At 43.5% G+C, this 22,635-nt stretch overlaps 3 protein-coding genes across 4 annotated transcripts; 1 reads left to right on the top strand and 2 right to left on the bottom strand.

Annotated features, from left to right (window-relative positions):
- Positions 1–1,372: 1,372 nt before the first annotated feature.
- UBR7 (ubiquitin protein ligase E3 component n-recognin 7) lies at positions 1,373–11,425 on the bottom strand. Its single transcript, XM_056493535.1, has 11 exons — positions 11,118–11,425; positions 10,787–10,920; positions 10,601–10,661; positions 9,448–9,543; positions 8,332–8,385; positions 7,383–7,488; positions 6,166–6,350; positions 5,497–5,628; positions 4,950–5,112; positions 4,030–4,091; positions 1,373–3,236 (listed from the first exon to the last, which is right to left on the bottom strand). Exons 1-11 carry the CDS (start codon positions 11,271–11,273, stop codon positions 3,144–3,146), a joined length of 1,242 nt encoding a protein of 413 aa, XP_056349510.1. The 5' UTR covers positions 11,274–11,425; the 3' UTR covers positions 1,373–3,143.
- Positions 11,426–11,451: 26 nt separating this feature from the next.
- GON7 (GON7 subunit of KEOPS complex) lies at positions 11,452–12,240 on the top strand. Its single transcript, XM_056493538.1, has 2 exons — positions 11,452–11,686; positions 11,766–12,240. The coding sequence occupies exons 1-2, from the start codon at positions 11,452–11,454 to the stop codon at positions 11,891–11,893; spliced, it is 363 nt and encodes a 120-aa protein (XP_056349513.1). The 3' UTR covers positions 11,894–12,240.
- Positions 12,241–17,342: 5,102 nt separating this feature from the next.
- LYSET (lysosomal enzyme trafficking factor) lies at positions 17,343–20,733 on the bottom strand. 2 transcript variants are annotated; one of them, XM_056493536.1, is made up of 2 exons: positions 20,351–20,733; positions 17,343–18,314 (listed from the first exon to the last, which is right to left on the bottom strand). In XM_056493536.1, the coding sequence occupies exons 1-2, from the start codon at positions 20,565–20,567 to the stop codon at positions 18,295–18,297; spliced, it is 237 nt and encodes a 78-aa protein (XP_056349511.1). In that variant the 5' UTR covers positions 20,568–20,733; the 3' UTR covers positions 17,343–18,294. The 2 variants fall into 2 exon arrangements, with proteins under 2 accessions (XP_056349511.1, XP_056349512.1); XM_056493537.1 differs by lacking the exon at positions 20,351–20,733 and adding an exon at positions 19,907–20,325.
- Positions 20,734–22,635: the final 1,902 nt, after the last annotated feature.

Genomic DNA, 22,635 nt, shown 5'->3' with positions numbered 1-22,635 from the left:
TGTAGTTGTGTGGCTGCTTCCCCTGAGCTGCTGCTGCCTGGCTGCACCCACCACCCTGCCCTGCTCACTCCAGACTGCAGTGACTGGGGCAGGGGAAGGAACCCACCAATACAAACAGAAGGGTGCCCTTCAAGTGTAAAAGTTTTGGGAAAAAAGGTGCACAGTAATGCTGTGAACACCAAAGACATGATATAAACCAGTGTAAAAGAGAGATTTGAAAATGGAGATTTCTCTGATCAGGCAGTTAATAATAGCAGCTAGTAATTCAGCAAAGTACTTCTGTGAGTTCTGTCTAGAGCCTGACTGACTGAAGGCCATGCCTTGTGAAAGGCAATAGGGCTGCTCAGAGCTGGGCCTTGGGGCGCAGCCCTGGCTGCAAGGAAGCGTGTGTTCATTTTCTCATCAGAGCAGCTGGACAGATGTGTTCAGTACCCAGCATTCCCAGCTTGCAGTTTCCCTGCTGACGATTCCAGCTGACTGTTCATTACATCTCTGTCTCCGGAACAAGTGCCTCACTGCTTCAGAGCAATGACTGAGGTTCAGAAGTGTCATCTGGCCACTTGCTGGTCTCACTCTGATGTTCGAGAGCAAAATACTGCAAGTTACATCCTGACACAGAGCAGGTGGGTGAGGAGAGGGAGAGCTGTGTGGTCCCACATGTTAATTACTGACACCTTCACTCCCACACCTAGGGAGAGTTCTAGAAGCTTCCTAAATTAGACAATTTTAACACTTTTTCTTACAGGCTTTCTGTCACTTTGCCACAGTGCTTCTAAGCCTGCCGACCTCAGAGGAGAGGCTGCCTGATGCCACTTTGCTAAGGGGCAGCTTTCACCATTGGAAAGGGGCACTGCTGGAGCTGGGGCCCTTGGGGTGGGCCCTGCTTTAGTACAGGCTGATGCCAGGAATGGACCATGCTCATGGCCAGTTCTGGCCCTGTGCTCTGCAACTGGAGCCACAGGAGTTCCACAGTTGAACTCACTCCTTCCATCACTGCTGTATTTTCTCAAGCACAGCAAGGCTGGTGCTGGGTCATAAAGCATTTCTGTCATCACTGGGGCCTTTCACTGCTCTTTTATTTCCTGTGGAAGACACAATTGCTTCTCCCCCACTCCTTCAGTGAATTACAGATACTGCGACACACAGGAAACATGACCCATCCTGCTCTAAATTGTACTCACCAGCAGGCTGCAATCCCTTGTTTCACACCTGGGTCAGGTAGAAACAAAGATCTAGGAATCCTGGGCTTGAGTAGCCCCCACTATATGCCTTGGTGGCTCGGCTAACAGGCCATCACTGGGCTCCCTGTGTCTGCCTAGATTGTGGATAGAAACAAAACACTACAGCAGCACTGACAGAAAACAAGACAGTACACAGTGAACAATTATTTTAATTTTTTATATTGTAGTTAGATGTGCAGTTACAGTTGCTACCAAAAAAAGAGCATGTACAAGACCCAAAGTTAAATTAAAAGCAACTAGGAAGGGGCCCTGGGGGTTGATGACACATTGAGCATGAGTCAGCAGTGCCCTGGCAGTCAGGAGGGCCACCCATGTCCTGGGGGCATCAGGCACAGCCCCACCAGCCAGGCAAGGGAGGGATTGTCCCATTCTGCTCTGTGATAGGGTGGCCTCACCTCAAGTCCTGGGGGCAGTTTTGGACACCACGATATAAAATACATACAAAGCTGTTAAAGTGTCCAAGGAAGGGCCAGGACCTTGAAGGGCCTTGAGGGGAAGCCATGGGAGGAGTGGCTGAGGTCTCTTGGTCTGTTCAGTCTGGAGGAGACTGAGGGGAGACCCTACTGCAGTTACAGCTTCCATTGAGGATACAGGAGGGGCAGGCACCGAGCTCTGCTCTGTGGTGGCAGTGACAGGACTGAGGGAATGGCCTGAAATTGTGTCAGGGGGAATTTAAGTTGGATATCTGGGAAAGGTTCTTGTTCAAGAAGTGTTTGGACAATGCTCTCAGGCACATGGTGTGACTCCTGGGGTGTCCTATGCAGAGCAAGGAGTTGGAAGTGATGACCCTGGTGAGTCCCTTCCAACTCAGCATATCCTACGTTCTATGAAACTGCTCAGCTGAGCATCTATGCTAAACTACTGTTTGTAAATAAAGAAACAGTTAATAGTGAGAATGATAGTAGAATGTAGCAGAATAGTACCCCATGATATACAAACCCTCAAAAACTAGAACTTTAACCTATGTTTTGGGGTCTAACTACATTAGGATCCAAACTTACAAAATCTTAATTTTTAGTTGCAGCTAAGTGTAGTCTTAAAAGTCAGTGAAATATCTCCTGTCCCATGATTATCACTGTGGTTATAAAAAGAATATTCCATACTGTAGCAAAATACCAGGATGCTGCACTGTTTTCAGCAACATTTATAAGGTAGAAGAATATGTTGTAGGCTAGTTTTTAAAATCAAAGCATATAACAAACCCCCCCATGCTTAGTTTGTAATTTAGTACCTCCTCCTAGCTATTGTTTATGTTCTGAGGAGTGAATTGAGATCATCTGACAATTTTTTTTTGCCATGGAAACCATCCCTGTGCAGTAAGTTTTTTAAATGTATAAAACCAGATGGAACACTGTTGGATCAAGCCTGAGCTCTGCTTTCCCATTTGTGAGCAACCTGGGGAGGGGGAGGCAGCAGCGCTGGGTTCAGCACTGCCAGGGTAGGAACGTGCACCTCCTTGGTGCTGGGCCCTCACCAGAATCGCTGCAGCCCCAAGGGAGAGGCAGAGCCACCCCCGCAGGAAAGCCGGGAGCGTTCCCTGCCGCCGGGGGCAGGGCGGGGCGGGGCCCGGGCGGGCCTAGCAAAGCCACGGCCCCAGTTCCGGGAGCCACCAGGAGAGGCGAACGCAGGGAAGGAGCAGGACACAGCCCCGGGAACAGCCCTCCTCCCCTGGAGACAAGGGCTTTCGCGGGAATGCGGAGTCGATCGGTACTGAAAACCCCCTAAGCGCAATGTAAGGATTGGTTACGTGTTTTAGGTGCTACGAATGAAGGAAGTGTAAGACAAAATCATGATTTTCTTGGACAGCAGATTTTGATGAGAAGCCAAAAACTGAAGATGCCTTTTCTGTTTGCCAGTGAACATTTTCTGCCAGGTGTTCTTTCAGACCCAAGCTCTCTCAGTCTAACTACAGTAGTACTGCATCCTGTCAGTCCGTCGCCTTTTCCGAGACTGAAACTCTTCAAAGAAGTGCTGAATGTCTTCTCTTTTAACCACCTAGGAGAAGCAGTATCAAACCCAAGTAGTGGTGCAAGAGCTTCATTAAAAGATCCTGTTTTATCTCCACACATAATACACAACGCACAGAAAAGCAAACAGCCTAAAATTTCTCTGGTACAGCTTTCCTGTTGCACCCGAAGGAGAGGATTAATGCCCAAATTCTATTGTAGATAATACAAACAGGGAAACGAGTTCCCAAAAGGCAGAACAAACACATGGAGCAAAGCCCCCAATGGTATTTTAATGACTTTGACCTCTGATGCTTTTACCATCAGAAAATTTAACACAAAGCAAGATGTTCACTAGCTCACTTCAGGGTTACCCCAATGTAATTAAGAATGGCAATACATCAAGTCAGCCAACAAAATGCAAGTGTTACTTAATAACAGCATGCAACTTCCTGCAGGAAAACAACTGACAAGACTGACTATCATAATCAGTCCTTATTCTTCTAAGGGTTTAGATTCACTCTAAGAAAAACCAGAAAAGTTAAGAGCTTTTCTTCCTGAATATCTTACCCAGAGCAACAGAAGTTTCATTTAAATGTAAGAACTGCTCTCAGTATCTTGCAGACAGATTTCTGTAAAGTTCCCATTATCTCTCAATAATGTCATTAAGGAATTGTTAAACTCAAATGAAATAAGGGATTTCTGATTTCTACGGCACTACCAGCAACTCCAAGAGACAAGAAAAAGCATTACAACAGAATATCATGGTATTCACCACCCAGCCCTCAACAGTTCTTTAAAACACATTTTCTGGCAAACAAATTCTGGAAGTTGCAGCTTACCGTTCCCTCATCTGCAAACCTCCTGAGATAGTCAGTCAGTTCTGTCTTTAAATCATTGTATTCTGGATGGCAAAGCAGAGGCAAAGAAAAAGATAAGATAAAGATAAAGATAAAGTAAGATACCCAATTTTAGTTTAACACTGGCTCAAGAACACAATTTGTTCTACTTCCTCTTGTAATTTGTTAGGTTTACTTCAGACAAATCTAGGTTTGAATTAGATGATGAATATTAAGAACAATAATGTAAACATGAGAAGGTTAATAATTTATGAGACTAACCTATGTAATCTGAGTGTTTGGGTTGATTTCAGAGAAAGGTATAGAGATCAGTGAGTGAATCAGTACAATTAACTAAAAGACTACCCCTGCCAGCTTCCCCCTGCAAAAGCATGTGTGGGTCGTGGTGGAAAGGCTCAGCCTGTAACTCAGGACTGGGACACTGTCCTCGCCAGAGTGCAGAGCCCTGAAAGGGCAGGAGAAACACAGCTCCAGGTATGAAACACCTGAGCACTGCCTTGTCACTATGCTCTGCAGCACAGCTACAGGGGACGCCTGGCTGGCACTCCCCAGCCAACAGACTGCCAAACAACAGAACAAGATAAGGTAAATCAGCCAGACTGCAGAAGTTCAAACTAATGTTAAAATATTCCTGTTACAACAAATCACTACCATTACAATATCTAAGATGTTAATCAGGGTGAAAGTTCACACACCATCGTGTCTCACTGTAAATTAAAGTTGTAATGATGGGCCAGAGAGGACCAATCCTGACTGAGGTGTGCAACTTGTCACACAGTTCTCTGCATGTTACTTCAAAAATAGTTTGACACTACAGTACAAGGTCTGCTATCAATCACTTGGGGCAAACTGTTCCATTAAAGTGTGTTAAAGCAGATTCTAAAAAACGAAGCTGTATTTACCACAGATGAGTTCCACTTGCTGGACTCTGTTCATACTGTTAAGGGTGTCCATTAAAGGATCTCTCCTCTCTGTCTCTTGGTCACTGGTGCCCTTATTTTCATAAGCCAAAACAGTGTCACATTCGTCTGTCAGGAACTGGACTTCAAGCTCTGAATACATTTTCTGGAGAATAAAGTAAAATTTACTTTTATGTGAGAAAACTTCTCAGATGGAGATGCTCTCCCCCAATCCTTGTTGTGTTCAGTATCACAAATAACAACAATAAAAATAATAAGGTGAATCTGTATCCAGGATTTCAGAATCTCCTCATAACAACTTCCAAGCAATACTGATTTAAGTAGAAAAATAAAATACAAACACTTCGAAGCCCTTTCATGCTATATTAATTCCATAGGATTCAGTGTGAATCTTTATCTTGAGTGAAGGGAGGTTTCAGCGTTAAGAATATTTACACAGATTTTACCTAAAGCTTCTCCTCAGTGATTGTCTGGGAGCTCCTCCCAGCCTCTCCCACATCTGTGATGGTAATGAAGAGAACATACATACCAAACAGTCTTCACAAGTGCATAATTTGCTCCTCCAGTTCGATGGCCAAAAGGTGGCAGTATCTTTTTTCACAAATGGCTTGCTTTGGAGCTCCTTCAGCTTGCAGACTGGCTCCTCGCTCTTAGTAACTACCTGAATTAAAATGAGAGTGTTCAGCACTCTACAACGTCACCTCAAAGAGACCCTGTTCTTTTTTGCATGTTCTTTTCTTTAGGCAAGAATTTTCTTTTGTCTTAAACATACTTATTTTTACAAACAACCTATATTATCATCCACATGAGAATTCTGATGTGGTTTCAGCAATTTCCATGGAAAATTTCTGAAGAAATTTACAGCAATAGCTGTAAGTATTTAGGAATTCAGAGCTGGACCATCATGCAAGTGCAGCTACACCACGTATCAGAACAAACAGAAGTCACCTCAGTGGCTCAGGTGGCTGAGAAGAAGGGACAGATGTAGCCCATCTGCAAACAGACATTACATCTGACAGCCCTGTTCCACAGCCTAAGCTGTGCTCCACAGAGACTGCAGGTCTGAGGAGCAGTGACTTCAGTGACTGAAGAGCAACATGGAACAGACTGAACACAGGTCTGTACTGAGCAAGGTGGGCTTCACTTCAACTATTAGCAGTGTGAAGATGTGCAGGTCAGAAAAGAAGGCACATTTTACCTCAGGACAGGCAGACCCAGAGCTAGTGGATGGTTCATTAAATTGTTCTGATTGCTTTTCCTCTTTTGTGTCATGGTGTTCCACTCCACTTTCTTTTTTTATTTCTTTCTTCTGCTCTTCATTTTCCTCTGCCTTCAGGACAATCCCTGCATCTTCAAGGGAGTTTGCTTTGGTCAAAGGAGGAACTGGAAGACATATACCCACAAGTAAAAACACTGTGCCAGAAAAAGTACAGGTCACTACAGATGTTCTGCTTCTCCTATTCTAAAATCCTCTGCTTCCCAAAATCTAAGCCCTAGGAGAAGAAAGAGGGTATCACAATTTGAGAGTTCTTTACTAAGATGCTTGTCCTTCCTGACATCCCTTGCTAGCTATCAGTTTCAGTAACTGCCATGTGCTTACTTGCTAACTGTGTCAGTGTTTTTCATTTTCTCCAAACACCTCAAAAACACCACCACAGATTAACTACACTACTCTCTTGTTTATTTAAAACTAGTTTCTGTTTTGATGCCAATTGAAGTATGTGATCTGTGACAAAGGTGGTTAGAAGGAGGAAAACCAAAAACATACAAACACCCCATTCTGTACTACTTACATTAGAAGGAAAAGAACTGCAGGCAGCCATCCTTGAAAATACCACTGAAATTTTGGGCACCCAAGAAATCTATCAGCACTTGATACAAACAGGATTTTTTAGGAGACTATGAGAAACTAGCTTTTTCCACAGAATCAAGTCATCTATTCTTCTAAGTCCACAGATCTGAGATAAGTCTGGTATGACAACAGGGAACATGTGTCCTGAGCACAGCCCCAGCCCTACCCAGAGTGATGTTAAACATATTCATTTCAGGTCCCTCTATCATTCACTCTTTGCTGCTCAGACCATCTGTAAGATCCCTTAGGATGGCACTTCAGTTCTTTTATCCAGTTTAGAAATTAAGTTCCTTGAGTCAATTATTAAATTTTCATCCATTTTGTGCTAGACATCTTTGATAAAGTGACTAAAAGCAAGCAATACAGAATTAAGAATGAAAACTGCTTTTTTTTTAGACAAGTTGCTGTCACCCCACACATTCCACTGCTGAAGGTGATTGTCCAATATAATTAATGAGTAACATTTTTCCAGCCACTTAAAACCAGTATTATGCCATTAACCAACCATGCATGAGACATACATGCTCACAAAATACTGGCTCAGATCTCTTAACTTTCTTTACCTGCTAAACACGATGCATAAGCCCATAGAAAATGGCAATGTTTCATGCAGGCCTGGCACACCATCTCATGGAAGTCTCCACTTTCAGGGGGAACTGCACCAAGATGCTGTCAGAAAGAAGAAAGCACACATTAGTGAAGCATCCATATTGATCACATACTAAACATGAGAAGAATTAAGTCCCAAAGCTGTCCATAAATTGATGAGAACTATCTAGGTAATAAAAAGCACTTAGCAACTTTCTTCTGAAAAAGCATTTTTGCAAAGCTCATAGTATGCAACACAACACTCTTCATTCATACTCTTAATACAAAAGAAGTTTATCTACAAGAACCCATAATTGAAGCCAATCATATTTTTTTTACTCTTTGATCCTGCAGCTTCAAACACAGAATTTCACTTTGCCCTTCAAGGCACAAGAGGCTGAATTCTTAAAGCTTACCCATTAAGTAGGGCACTCACTACAGTGCTTGGCTGCTTTCAAAAGACTTCCCCGAAGTCTGAATTGAAGAATGAACAGCACAGTCTGTTCCTTGCTACTTAAAGGAATTAAGAGCTTAAAAGGCATTCTTTTGAAGGAAGAATAATTCAGATAGTTGATAATGATGTGCCTCAGTAGAATCTTTTCCTCACCAACTATACTGATTTGAGTTTTCTAATTAAAGAGACAGTTATAAAGTTATTACTTTATTCTGCAGTGGAAATCTTCAAAAAGGTAGGACTCTTCCCAGTATTTTTTAACATTTTTAACATTATTGAGTGGACAGCACTGCAAGATCAAGACTTTCAGTGCTCCTTTGCATAAGCTGAAAACAAATGCATTGGAACTCATGTAATAATGTCTTCTGAGAACAACAGCAAACTTCCCAAGTAAGAATTACCATATAGACTTAACCAACACCAACTCATTTCTGTGCAAATGGCAGTTCTGCTATTTATAGTTTCCTTACCCTTCCATGGAACCAGTCTTCACAAACTATGCATTGGATCATCTCATCTGGAATCTAGATGAACAATCATACTGTTAGCATAACAGCAACCTCCAGAATTTTTCACAAGTTTCCACCTGCAGTATCATGCAAATCCTGCTCAGTGAATTGCATTTCCCTCTGCACCTCTCACAGGGAGCTGCTGTTAGTAAGTAGTTAGTGCTTTGTTAGTCAGTTTGCTTCCCGAAGGTTCAACAGCACACCATCTCTCATATGACTGAGACTGTGGAAATCCCATTTATTACTACAAAACCAGTCTTCCCAGCAGGGCAAGACTTTCTCACAGAAAGCTGATAAAAGATGATACACTACAAGTATCCTTCTTCCTATAAGCAGAAATGCATGAACAGACAGCTCAGCAGAGGAAAGATACTGATATTCACACTGAAAGATGCCAGAACCAAACTTAACTGGTCACCATACAGGACAGTATAAAGTGCTTTGTTGTGTTAATGATATCTTCAGAAATGTTTTTTGCTGTCTCTGAACTTCAGAGAGGGGAGCTTATAAAACGCTTTTTTTTTTTTTTTTTTTGTATTTGAAAGACTTGTGCCTTCCCTGTTCTTTAAAACACCTGATTTCTGTGTCTACAAACAACAGCACACATGTGCAAATCCAGTGCTGTGTCAGAGAGACAAAAAAGTGTTCTAGCTACCATCAATAACTGCAGCTAGTGCTACAAGACAGACTCTCCCCACCCCAGAAGCCTTGACAGAGCATTGCTGCAGGCTTGGGGAAGCAGGTTCCTAACCATGCAACACATTTATTCTGTACTAGCCACATTTCTCAAGATTCTAACCCTGTCCCCTAGGGGAACTCTGCAACTTCAGGGAACTGCAGCACCATTTTGTCCAAATGTGTCTTGTTCTCCTCATCTGTCTCTAAGGAATAAACACACTTTACCATTAAAAAAAAATATCAAGTAATTACTTCATACAACACATGACAACCAATATGGAACATAAGATTTCTTGACGTAGGATCTTCCTTAAAAAGCAGATCAGTGACCACCCCTTACACAGTATTTAACATGAACACCATCTATGTGTGATTACTACTGGATTTTGTATTTCTTACCTCATCTTCAGGATCAGGGTAAGGTCTTTTACATGTACAGTACAATCCATAGAAATTGTCATTATATTTATTTCCTGAATTCACCTTGACCTTTTCCTAGGAGAAAAGAGAGAAAAGTCTCAATAGACAATACAGTAAAAAAGGACAGTAAAAACATAGTTTCTGATCCCCCTTAATTCCTAAAAGCATCATTACTTTCATCAGCCTGAATATACAGAAAGAAATATATTCTCCAGACACTTCTGCCTTACACTGAGCAGTAGATAGGGCACGTGAGGAATGCTAAAGCTCAAAAGCATAGAAGAAAAACAGTCTGCTCACCTTTGTAACAAATGGTAACTGTGGTGTCAGACAGACTGATATTAATGGACAGATGCTGAAGCTCAATCTGTGTGACTGAATTTTCACTGAATTGAAGCAGAAGGAACAACCATGTGATCCATTTCATTGACTCAAATAAGAAATGGCAACATCTTAAAATTGTCACAGGTGTCTCTGGAGAGATCACTGCACCGTGACTTTGCTGACTAGCTCTGTATCCATTCCAATTCTCCCAGAACAAAACAGGCATACACAAAAACACTGTCTGTTTTGAAGCTTGGACCGTTATTATCCTGGCAGCACCACCGCAAGCGAGCCAAGCAGAATTCTGTTACTGCTTCCAGAAGATTGCCAGCTACTTGACAAGTTCAAAATGCCCAAGTGTAAAAGCAAAGGCAGCTTAATACAGTAAAAAAAACCATCCCATCAGTAAGCTCCAGTGACAAAATATTAGAGCACTAATGACATCACAAAGAAAGGGAACTGTCCCTCTGACAGCAGCGCAGTCAGTTTCTTCAAAACTGCACCCCAAAAGGTTATTCTGAAACAGCTTAAGGCAAATGAGATGTATTAGTGGAGAAACATCACAACCTGCTGGAACTGCACGGATCAGGGATGCAGCACTGCTGCACTCAGGGATGACAAGGACAAAATATTCCTTCTCCTCCCAGCATTTCCCTTTGGTCCCTCAACAGTTTTTATACCTTTACAGCTTTTTTAACCTCCTGGGAAGACTGGAGGCGTCACATGAGTCAGCACTGGCTGAGGCAAGGCATCAACCTCCCAAAACTGTTATTCTGACTCCGAATGCCTGAAACCTGCCTGAACTTACCGGGAGTAACTTGCACTGCAGATTTTTGAACTTGCTATTTCCACAGTCACAGCGGAAATTCCTAGAAAGAAAAGCGTAGCGTTTCAGGGTTTATATTAATGAGAACACGCTGGGTTTTGTATTCTTAACAATTCCCAGCAGTTTATCGGGAGTCACGGGAGCTGTGAGGCTCCCACACGGCCGTACCTCTTGGTGTAGAGCTCGAAGAGGCGGTGGGTGCCATGGCACTCGTAGCTGCAGGCCAGGCAGATGCCCGCGGGCTCGGCGCCGGGCGGCGTGCAGGTGCTGCAGGCGTAAAGCGCCTGCCGCTTCACGGCGCCCTGCGGAGACACCGACCGGCCGCACGGTGAGGGGCGCCATGAGGGGCAAAGGGGGGGGGGGGGGGGCTGCCCCTCAGGCCCCGCCCCGCCCCCAGACCCCGCCCCGTACCGAGGTCACGCCCTCCGGCCTCCGCCCCAGCCCCGCCCCTCGAGCCCAGGCCCCGCCCCCGGCCCCGAGGCTCCGGCCCCGCCCCCACCTGTGAGTAACTGCAGCGCTCGTGGTCGCTGCCCCCCAGCACGGCCCGCGCTTCCTTCTCCAGCTCCTCGTTCTCGGCCAGCACCTCCGCCAGGGACACCACGGGTTCCTCCGCGCCGCTCCCCGGCTCGGCGCCCTCCGGCGCCGCCGCCTCCATCGCAGGGCCGCGAAGGCCGAGGAGCGCGAAGTGAGGCGGGAAACACGGGGCCAAGGAGGCGCCAGGGGGCGCCACAGCGGAAGCGGAATGGCGCGCGCCCCACGTGACCGTGGGCGGTGTGTCACCGCGGGGCGGGGCAGGGCGGCCCGCGCGGGCTGCACGTGACCGGCGGGCGGTGATGGCGGAGCTGGCGGCGGAGACGGAGCCGGGCCCGGGGCGGGAGCTGGTGGCGGAGCTGCGCGGCCGCGACGGGCGGACGCGCACGGTGCGAGTGCCGTACCCGGCGGTGGAGGGCGAGGCGGCTCAGCTGCGCGGGCTCCGGGGGGCGCTGAGCGAGCTGCAGGAGCGGGTGGTGGAGCTGCTGGCGCCGCTGGTGGAGGAGGAGCGGGCGGCGGCGGGCGACGCGCGGCGCGGTGAGTGGCGGGGGAACGCGCTGAGGGGGCTCCGCCCGCGCCCCGCACCGCTCACCCGCGCCCGCTCCAACTCCGGCAGGTGGCGGCGGGGATGACGATGACTACGATGACGAGGAGGAGGATGACGGCGAAGATGAAAATAACGTAGACGCGGCGGCGGGCGGCGATGACCCTCCCCTGAAGCGGACGAAGGTGCAGCAGCCGTGAGGGCGCCGCTGGATGTCTGTGCCTTGCCGGTCCCGTTCGGCTGTACCGACTGTAAGTGTCCCGGGCCCGCCGCACGGGCCGGCTCCTGCGGCGCTGCTGCTCTTGTTTAACCCGAAATGTCCATCTCGACAGTGTTTTTCCGAAAGGATGCGCCTGGGTGTGAGCAGCGTGTTGCTTACGGGGTGCCAGTGTTATGCTGGCACAGTTTTTTGGTAAACTAGTTGACGAGTATAAAACTTTTTTTACAAATCTTCTGATTGGTATGGTTTTTAATAACTTATTCTGAGTCACAGTATTTCTTCATGCGACATCATTCTTAAAATAAAGCAATAAAACCTGAAAACATTTATTTTTTCAAATGTGATCTTTAAAAATACAAGAGAACTTGTGTTTGTATGGAGAAAAAGCAATATAAGACTACTATAAGTATCAAAATTAACAAGCATGTACAGGACTGTGCCTGTTCCTCTGCCATGCTACGGTGGAAGATTATTTTTGCCTGTCATCTACAAGGTTTAGTCACCTATCGATCAAGAATGCCTCTGTGAATAGCTAAAAAACACTCTTGATAGTTCATAGAACCTAAGAGTTGCTCTCTAGCAGAATTCAACTGCTTGAATGAATAGTGCAGAAAGCATTTTAGCGGGTTATTTTCATTTTCTTGTGTTCTCCTGGCAGCTTGTTTATATATTATGGAAACTGAGAAAACCTTGAGACTTACATATGTAGGACAAAGTGTGGAAATAAATGTACTTCTATGAGGACAAAATTGTTGGCATTCTTTTAAAATGCAGGGAGGAGTCAGAAATGAGGTCCAGTAAATGTTGACATTTATGTACTCAGATACACTAAGATAATCTGTTGACAAATGGGATAGAGGCATAATTGAAAAGACCAACTCAAGACTAAGGAGGTTAAGTTGCTGAGAGAAAATTACAGTTACTCTGATCTCTTGTCAGGCTGCAACTTCATAAAGTGATAAAATGCCTTAAGTGTTCTAGGATAGATAATTTATTGCAGGAAGTCTCTTATCAAAATGTCAAAGGCAACACTTTGTACAAGTAGTCTGATAAATGTATCAGAAGAGCTCTTTCACATGATCTGTGTTAAAGTGATGACATCTTTTATGGGCTTTGTTCTGCAGCTTTAGAAGCTTGTTGTACACCTACATCTGAGAGCAGTGTTTTCCCTTCTCCTCCAGACAAACCCTCTAGAAATGCTATGAATATTGTGAGGCTGTAAAACATTTCACATTAGGCAAGAAGTTGTGGCCTTTACCTATAAACTGTATGAACAGTCCACTGGCATGCCATGGGCTGAAAACCTTTAGTCTAAACCAACAGACCTAACTTAGCACAAGAGTAAGTGCAGGTAACATTCCAATAATGGGATAATTCTTTTTTTCTGTCAGGAATATGCTGCACCTGAGCTCAAGAAAATACCAATGAGCATTGAGTCAAAAACTAACACTCAAATTCGTGCCTTTAAAGAATCCTTGCTAGTCCTTATTGTAGCTACCAAAACTTTCAAGTGACAAAAAGAGCACTGGAGCTTCAGGGGACCTTATGCAATTCTAATTTGTAAGTTTGCTTGTGGCAAAAGTGCCCTAACTTCACAGACTTCATTTTTCTGAGGGTTGCTGCGAGGTTACCAGGCACAGGAGGCTTTAGTGTGATGTGGTTCCCTACCCTCCCAATCCCCTGTAGCTGTGTTCTGAACCCCATCTGGGGAGCCCCTAAATCAGCTGTGACTCTGAATTTTAGACAGAGGAGGTAAGCTTCAATGGAAAATGATGCTGTATTCTTCACCTCAGAGAGATGGATTGCTTTTGTACTTAACCAGCCTTCAACAGTCACAGAACAAGCTCAGTTCACCACATGTGCACTGTTCAGTGCAGAACTTGGTTTTACACTGGCCCAAGGGAGCCCAATGGATTTCCTCACTAAACTAAAGGGGAAAATGCTGGTATGTTTGTATGGAATTAAAAGAGCTGATGTAATACTAAATTCTTGGCAGTAGTTAGATGAGAACCAACTACTTTTGCTTGTTACAAAACATTACAACAAAAATGTCAAAAGCATGTCTCCTTCACAAAGACTCTGCTATATACTCTGTTTTGAAATACTCAATTTGCTGGTTCAAACAACTTGAGGCTAAATTCATGAAGGAACTTAACATGTTGCAGTGTTCTGTGTTAAACAAAACAAAACAAAACAAAACAAAAAAACCAAAGCTTTAAGTCTCTTCTGTGAGGGAGAGGAGGCAATCCCATTAATCCCAGTAATTGGGGCATTGTGTAAAAGTGCAGTACCTTTCCCAGCTCCCAGGAGAGAGATCCACAGTCATCATTTTCATTGAAGGATTTGAATGCCATTCACCCATGGCAGCCCATTTAATTCCCACTCACTTTGTCTTAAAAGGTAATTTATATACAAGCTATTATGAGTATCAGATTCTCTGTAAAATACCTAGTAGTCTGCCAGCTGGGACATCATGGGGCTTAATTTGTGGTGATTAGGTTAGCACTCAGCAGTGTGAACACCTGAGCAGTGGTTCTGGGCACATGCACCAGCCAAATGGACTAGACATGGGCCCTGAGGAATGAGTTGAGCAGAAAAACTTTCTTATGGTTGTAGCATGTTCTTTCTTGCCAGAAAAAACCTGCACCATTGGACATCTTTAAGGAGAGCTGAGATAAGTCAGTTCTTAGAATTTAACTACATGATAAAATTATTAAACTGCTTTTGTGCATTAGGTCATTTGTAGAAAAGTGATTTTCATCAAACTGTGATGTAAAAAAGGATTTAAAAAAAAAAAACCAGTAAGAGAAACTAAAAAAAATCTCCTTTTAAGAAAACAATGGATCAGGCAAGAGAAAATAAGGAGAGTTAATACATATTCTGCACCAACTGGAACGTTTTGTTCCAGGGATAAGTCAATCCTCATATTTTTAATTTAAAAAAAAAATTTTAATTTTGATGCTGGATTGTAACTTACTTTTGTCCAAGTTTGAAGGGCTGCAGCCTCATGTTATGCTCTTCATTGGACCTGCTCCCCCATGGCAGGAAGGGAAGAACAGGATCAGTAGCACTTACAAATATGTAGCAGACACATTCCCGAGATAGGAAGGGACTGTCAGATGAAGGTCAAGCAGCTAAAGAAACTGAGACTGCTCAAGTGATGTTCAAGCAGTCTGACAATGCCTTATCTTGTGACACAAATGAATAAAAAGAAATCCAGGTTAAGTGGCATACAGATGATCATTAATCACCCTTGTGTTACAGCTACTCACTTTGTTGGCAGAACATTAAAGCTCAGAACGTTGCAAAACTTCAAGCTTGATTATCCCAAAAGTTTGTAGATGATGTCATTTTCTGTTACAGGCAGGTCTTTGGTGACTCAGATAATCAGCCTTGACAATACCTATAGATTTTCAGAATAATCAAGCTGGAAGTTATTTCACTACTTTTTTTTTTTTTTTAGTAAAAACTAATTTATCATTGATTTTTATAGTCTTTATTGACCCTGTGGGTAAGATTTCACCTGTTGATGTTCCCCTGGTACCAAAAATGCTGGAAGCACAAGCAGAGCTAACTTAGCTCTTCTACTCCCATTGTCTAGTTGTATACCCTATGTTAATAGTTCTCCACTGCTGTTTCCCCTTCCAGCTGAAATCCTTACACAGACAGCATTTGCTTGATTTAGACTGTGTGTTTTTCTGTAGTTAGTTGCAAAGCACATGCCTGTCAACAGCTGTAATCCAAAACTAGGCTTCTGATGGAAATTTCTACGAACACGAGCCTGTTTTGCAGGTCCCTGCCATGCCCAGCACATGTTCCACATCCAGACAGCCTGGGCCACCCTACCAGGCCTGCTAGTGAATTTGCTAAGGGTCACACGCTTGCATGACAGGAAATTAGGCAGTTTTTCCTATCATTATCTATTTTTGATGCTTCCTTTTATGCTCTTGGCTCTTTAAATAATTCCATCTGCACTCAATGTAACTCTTCAGTTTAAAACTACAGCATCAAGTTAAAAACAGTCCAGCTAGAGGCACCTCTCTTACACAAAATTAAAGAAACAAGGGGATTCAGCTTCACCAGCAAGCCCTGAAATTTCAGGCTACAAATGAGTAATTAGGGCACAGAGCATGAACTGAAAAAAAGATGAACTGAACACGTACACTGAGGGAAGGACATGAGCAGAGGCTCCAGCAACTGACCACCAGCACAGCTGTCTGGCACCAAACAAGCAAAGAAAACCCACTAAACCAAAAACAAACAAAAATAAAAAGCTATTGATAAGTATCTGCATTCATAGACTTGTGTTTATAAACATTGAAAAGTTTTTATTTTATAGATAAATAGCATGGTGATTTTGAGAAACAACACAACTTAAAAGCTCTGACTCCCCAAGATACTAACTACTCATCAGAGTTTATAATTTACTCTTACTCCAGCACACTAAGATGGCAGCTTCCTCCTTTTCATATTGCACTTAGAACTCAAAACTTTCTTGCAAAGGCTACATTGTTTTCAGGTCCTAGCACCAACGCTGACAATTGAAACCAGTGTCTCCAAGTATCTCCAAGTGCAAACAGAAAGTTTAGGTGTTGGAACTGCCGTGCTTAAACACAGCAACAACTGAAAATAGGGTTCTCTTTCCAAAACAAGAGAAAGACAACACTCCAGGATTCCCTTAAAGCAGTCAGAAATTGATTAGCATTTGTTTTGATTAGGTATGGACAATCTCATACAGTTGAAGTTATAGTCGAGGAGTTTAGCTCATAATTCTTTTGAGCCTACTGCTTCTGAGAAGTGTATTTTGCACTGTTTTCATATTTGTTACTTCCATCACGGCTGGGACAAAAATTTAGTTATTCTCAGAAGAAACAAAAATGGACAGAAATAAAGAACAGATTCAGTCTTATTCAAAATATGCTATTACAAAATAGCACTGAAAAACAGAGGTTGAAACTATGGCAAAGAAATCTAAGTGGAATTTCAGTATGACTGAAGAAATTTGCATTCATTACAAGAATGAGAAGAAGGTATCTTACTTCTTTGAATTTCTGGAAGAAACATGATTATCTGTCTTACAACCAGTTTGTAGCATCCCCCAACCAGTTCCTTTCCCAAATTCTAAGTTTTTCCTAATATATCAGTTCTCCTGGAACATGGTTTTGCATGATGTCTGGAGTGGAATTAGAATGGTCATAAATTTCAGTAACTTGTAATTTTATCAAGCAAGATGATAGGAGAAAAACACAAAATAATTTTTGTTCAGACTACAGGCCAACACCAGCATAGGCTGCTTTTGATGTCATAGGAACAGTTTAGAGCACCAAGATCCAGGCCTATGCCACTCCTCACTGCCTGCCTACTACAGTGTGGGACTCTTGGGATGACTGAAAATAAGTAGGCTACCAGTGGGAAAAAAAAAATTTCCCTTTAAAGGTTTGCACAAACTTTATTCTTTGCTTCCTGTTTTTATATCTAAACTTATTTTTTAAAAATTCATTAAAAACAGCACTGATGTAGATAAATAAAAGAAAAAGCAAAGAATTATGTTAAGTGCAGCTTTTATAATCACGTTCTTAATTTCTTTTTTCCTTTTACATTTACCACAAAAGAAGTATCTTTCCATTGATTTCACTCCAAGGGAAAACATAGGAAATCATTTTTTTGCACAGAGGAGTAAAGTTGTGGACCAGAAACTTGTTTCCCCACAGGACATTTCAGATGGAGAGTCGCAATTTTGCATCATTAAGGCAAAATGAGGAATACTTCCATCACGTGTCACACAGGGTGCTCCCACTCTGGCCACTTCATAGATCCATAATTAAAAACCTTTGTAGTTACTTGTTTTAAATAGAAAACAGTCACTCTCTTCATTGCTTATCAGTTTGAAAGAAAAGGCTCTTTCCGGCCTTCACTCAGAACTTCAGTCTTGTGATTAGATCAAGCATATGCAATTGCTTCAAATCAGCAACAGAAACTAGAAGTTGAGCTAAGTGTCAATCAGTTGTAATCTACTGATCTGATTAGAGGCCTTCACAAATGTTTGGTGACGATTGCAAATAACAGCCAAGCAGATAGGAATGATGCAATACCCCACTGTTTTGGGGTCAGCTCTTGTACAGGAATAGAGGAACAAGAACATTTGTAAATATGGTATTAAAAATATTATCGTCCACAGCCAAAACGGCAAGGATAGCAGTCGTACTTTTAAGGAGTGTGTCCATGTGGCTCCTTCCTGTGGCTCCTTGGGGTGTTGCTGAATGTGCTCCAGTGCTAGTTTGTTGTAAGTCTCATTGATTTCAAAGACGTAATAAAAAGCTGCAGCACTTGCTAGCAAGAACAGCCCCACACCAATCCAGCCCATCCTCTGGCGGAAGTTCATCATTCTCCATGCTCTGCACCTGAAACAAAAGGTGACAGAAACATTCAGTACAACTTGGAAAAAGAGGGGACAGATGAACCTTGGTTTTTGTAAGTTAACTTTCTAAAACTTTTCATTACACATTAGTGAAAACAGCACACACATCAACGTCTGAAGACCTGAGTTTTTTTTTCTACATCATAGAAAATCATTACTCTGCCAGCAACATAAGAAGCTCCACTGATGGCTCTGGATAGTTTAGGGCCTGCTGGCTATCAGGATATACCTGGCTGAAGCCAGGTACTCAGGGAACAAAACAAAACTCATCAATTGGGTAAGTTACTTACCTCATCTGCCCTCAATGTCTCTAAACACAGAGTGGGGATAATGTAAAATTTTGTATAAATATGTAAAGTTTGGAAAGTTCTTTGATGCCTGCAAGACAAACATGCAGCTAAACAGCCAGTAACAGTACCATCACTGCTTGTCTGTGGTACAGCTACATCCAGTTGTATTAAGCTCTAGCTGAGTGTCCATTTTTGAGCCACAGAAAGGGATGTTTTCAATTTGAACATGAGGTTCAAGAGTTAGGCTGCACTACTGTACTTGCACCCATTAAGGTGCTATAGCCATGTGACTTGCTCCTAGCCACATTCCCGCTGTCCCTGTGTGGACAATTGCCACAGGAACTGAGGAACCGAGCTGCACTGCTCAATGCCTTGGTGCACAACAAACCAGACAATCACCATTGGGCACTCTTCAGAAAAAGCACAAATTATTGGAGCCCCACAGACACTACTGGGCTCCATTTGAACAGCTTCAATTCTCCAGCTGGCTGCATGGCTCTAGGTAACTGGAAAGACAATTCAAACCAGTCACAAACACTACAGCTGGAGTACCACCACATGAATGGTCATCACTTCTTTCCCTCCAAACAGCCCTTGCACAGGGCAGGGAGAACTACTGCTTCTCTGTACCTAATTATGGTTCTCAAAAAAAAAAAGCTTTTTCAGATCTTTGGGCTTTTACCTTTCATACCTTTTCCTAGAAAGGAAAAAAAAGGTAAAATCCATCTATGTAGTGCTGTTTTAAGAAAATACATTGTGCCTTTAAAATACCAGGCAGAAATGCTTACTGAAAAATGAATTGTATGTAGAAAAACATTAACAATTCATGGAAGCATTAGAAAATTTACCATAAATTATACAAACTCATTACACCATTCTAAATCACCTAAATCTGCCAGTTTGATTGGCAATCCTGAAAAATTTACTTCCTGGTTTTACATAACTGAGGGATATCCTCAATCCTGACATGACAGAATCTGGTCAAGGCAGCCCTGGAGAAATTGTTCTGGTCCTCAGACTGCTGCATTCATAGTGACTGAAAGAGTCGAGCATACAGGGACATAAATACCTGAGAAGGAACAGTAAATACCTAAAAAGGAACAGTAAATACTCGAGAAAGCTATTGCAGACTTAACTAATGGCAACTTCTCGTTCAGCTGATCCTTCTATAAAACTCAGCTTCCCTTTATTACCCCGAGTCAATGCGTTTAGTAGGACAACTGAAAAATTCGTGAGGAGCTGTTAATCCACAGGGTACAAACTCGAACCCCAGGTCTGCGTTTACCCGCTAAACAAGCAAGCCGCTGGCTGCTTTATCCAGCAGTTCGGCATATCCGAGCTGGCTCACGAGTTGTCGCCTTCGAGGAAAACAAACAGACACAAGGTATGTACATATGGAAAGCACAAACACTATCAAAACAGCAATAGATTTAAGAAGATAAACACCAGCGCGTTTTGATCCTGCCCTTGAGCAGCAGCGAGAAGAGAAGCCCTAGCTCCCGCTTATACGGAAAGAGGCTGAGGTAACAGTTTTCTCATTGTTATTGTTCGTTCTCAGACCCAACTCCGACTTGCAGCTCTTGGGCCCACCCGCAAAGGTTCTCGGACCCCTTCACCCCACTGGGGCTCTCCTCCCGCGACGGCCCGCGCACACCGCCCGCCGGACCTGCGCTCCGGGCGAGACGCGCTTCGCCGCCACGGCTCCTCCCCGGCGCCGGCAGCTCCTTACCTTCCTCCGGCGGAGAAGGAGGGAGCGGGAGGGCGGCGGCGGGCGGCCCGCTCCCCTCAGCCCGCGCCGCGGCGCCGGGAGGCGGCGAGTCCCGCGGGCCCGCCCCGCTGCCCGCCCGCCGCCATGGCCGCCCGCCGGCACCGCCACTTCCGGCACGGGGCAGCGGCCGCCGGGGCGCGCGGCCGCATCCGGGGCGGGCGCCTTGGCCGGTCGCCATCTTGGCTCGGGCGCGCGCCCCTCTGTGGCCGGGGTGGCCTCGCCCAAAATGGCGGCGTCGCCCTGAGGGGGCGCTCGGCTCCTCAGCGGGGGGACACGTACAAACTCTGGTGTTTTGGCGCAGTGGCGGCGTGAGACCGCCGAGGGAAGTAAAGATAAAGATTACTAAGGAAGTTACAACAGAGACTGAAATAATCCAGCAAATGGCAAGCGCGCAGTCAAACCCCAGAATATGCTTATACATAAACATGACGTAGTGGATTATTTCTAAGAAGTTAAATTAACAGGAAATATTATGTGCTTATTATCTCATGGTAGCAAGGGTTAGGGCCAGATGATCTTTAAGGTCCGTACGTTTCTGTGATCTACTGGGGAAACTTTTAGTGACGCTAAAAGATCATTTAAATTGACAGCAAAATGATACGGTCAGGTGTATTCAATGACAGCGATGATTTTGGAAGAGTTTGTGTGTGCAGAACGTGTTTGCCTGAATTCAGGAGCTGTGGGACGTGAACTCCGTGACAGTTAATGCCGAAATTGCATCGCCGTACATATGAAGTGAAACCTGTTCTTAAATTGTATCCTGAAGTAATGAGAAACTTCTAGAGAAAGCAGCAGTGGTCACAGTTCACTCTCATGCAGCTGTTGTTAAGAACGAGGCTAAAAAAGGATTTTAAAAGAAGTGTCCAATAATAAAAGATACTACAGAATGACTTTTTTTTTTATGTCTAAATACATCGGATCTTCTGCACTTTTCTTTCTGTAGTAGGTGCATGTGACGGTATATAAGAGCTGCTGCTAAATCAAATCTATGATGGTTTATCCTGCTATGTTTGATGTTTCAATGGAGAGCATTAGGGGCTGGTGTTTTGGACTATAGTCAGGACAGCTGAAGAAGTGCACAGAGCTGAAGATATCCGTAGAGAAAAGGAACACTGCTGAGAGCCCCCAAGAGTCAGAAATGCAAATCTGTCACAGAGCAACTTCACCTTAAGTCGTACTGTTTCGGGTTTTTTTTTTTTTTGTTGGTTTGGTTTGGTTTTATTGTTGATTGGGGTTTTTTTTTTCTGTTTTTTATTTTTTATTTTCTGGGGGTTGTTTTTTTTGTTGTTGTTTGTATTATTATTATTATTATTATTATTATTATTATTATTATTATTATTATTATTATCATCATCATCATCATCATCATCATCATTATTATTATTATTACTTTAATGCTCATTGAACTAAACGCCTAAAAGTGACACGAGATGGCGCCCGGCACCACAGGCAGAGTCAGCCTGAGCAGCACCCTGATTCCCACGTCAGAGATTTTACACTTTGCTTCAGTTGAATGAAGATTTCATTATCTTTCCTGAAGTTTAATAAACCATTAGTGTAGTTCTGATGACATATGAATAGCTACATACAGCTAATTACCCCTGGGATACTTCTCTCAACTAAATGCTATTCTTTCCATTCTTACAGGGGGTGAAGTCCCAGTTGATCTAAAAGTGAATAAAGCACCCGTGGAGCTGAGAGACCTTCCTTCCACTCAAGCATGGCTATATTGCATTTTCTTATATTGAGGTTAGATGTAATGATGAACCAGTTTATTTTAAAATACCTACCTAGATGTCAAAGAGAAGGGTTTCAATGTGAATTAGTATGACTTGTGTGAATGTATGGCTTGGCAGTGCATACATATGCTAAGTGTAAAGCCTGCATTTGCACTTAAGATTCTGATGAAAAATCAGTGAAATGTGGAACTTATTCATATTTAAAAAGCCTGTCTTTTCACTGAATGGTCAGAGTTGGGAAGAGAGGATGGTTTAAGATTTACCTGCTAGTGAACCAGGTAGATTAAAAAACTCAACCAAGGGTCTTCTGTGATAATCATAAGCCCAAGATTGTGGCTATAAAGAGAAGGATCTAAAAAATTTGAAGAGTTATTGTAGCAACCACAAGCTACCTTTGAAAGCTAAGGTATAACACCAAAGAGAGTGATTTGTAGTATTTTTAGGCTGGATCTCAATCTGCATAAATTCAGTGTTATGCTTAATCTCTGTCATTGTATAGGAAGGGAC

Source organism: Oenanthe melanoleuca, chromosome 5, assembly GCF_029582105.1.
Source record: "Oenanthe melanoleuca isolate GR-GAL-2019-014 chromosome 5, OMel1.0, whole genome shotgun sequence".
NCBI lineage: Eukaryota > Metazoa > Chordata > Aves > Passeriformes > Muscicapidae > Oenanthe > Oenanthe melanoleuca.
The sequence above is the reverse complement of the archived record's forward strand: the minus strand, read 5'-3'. Positions and strand labels throughout refer to the sequence as shown.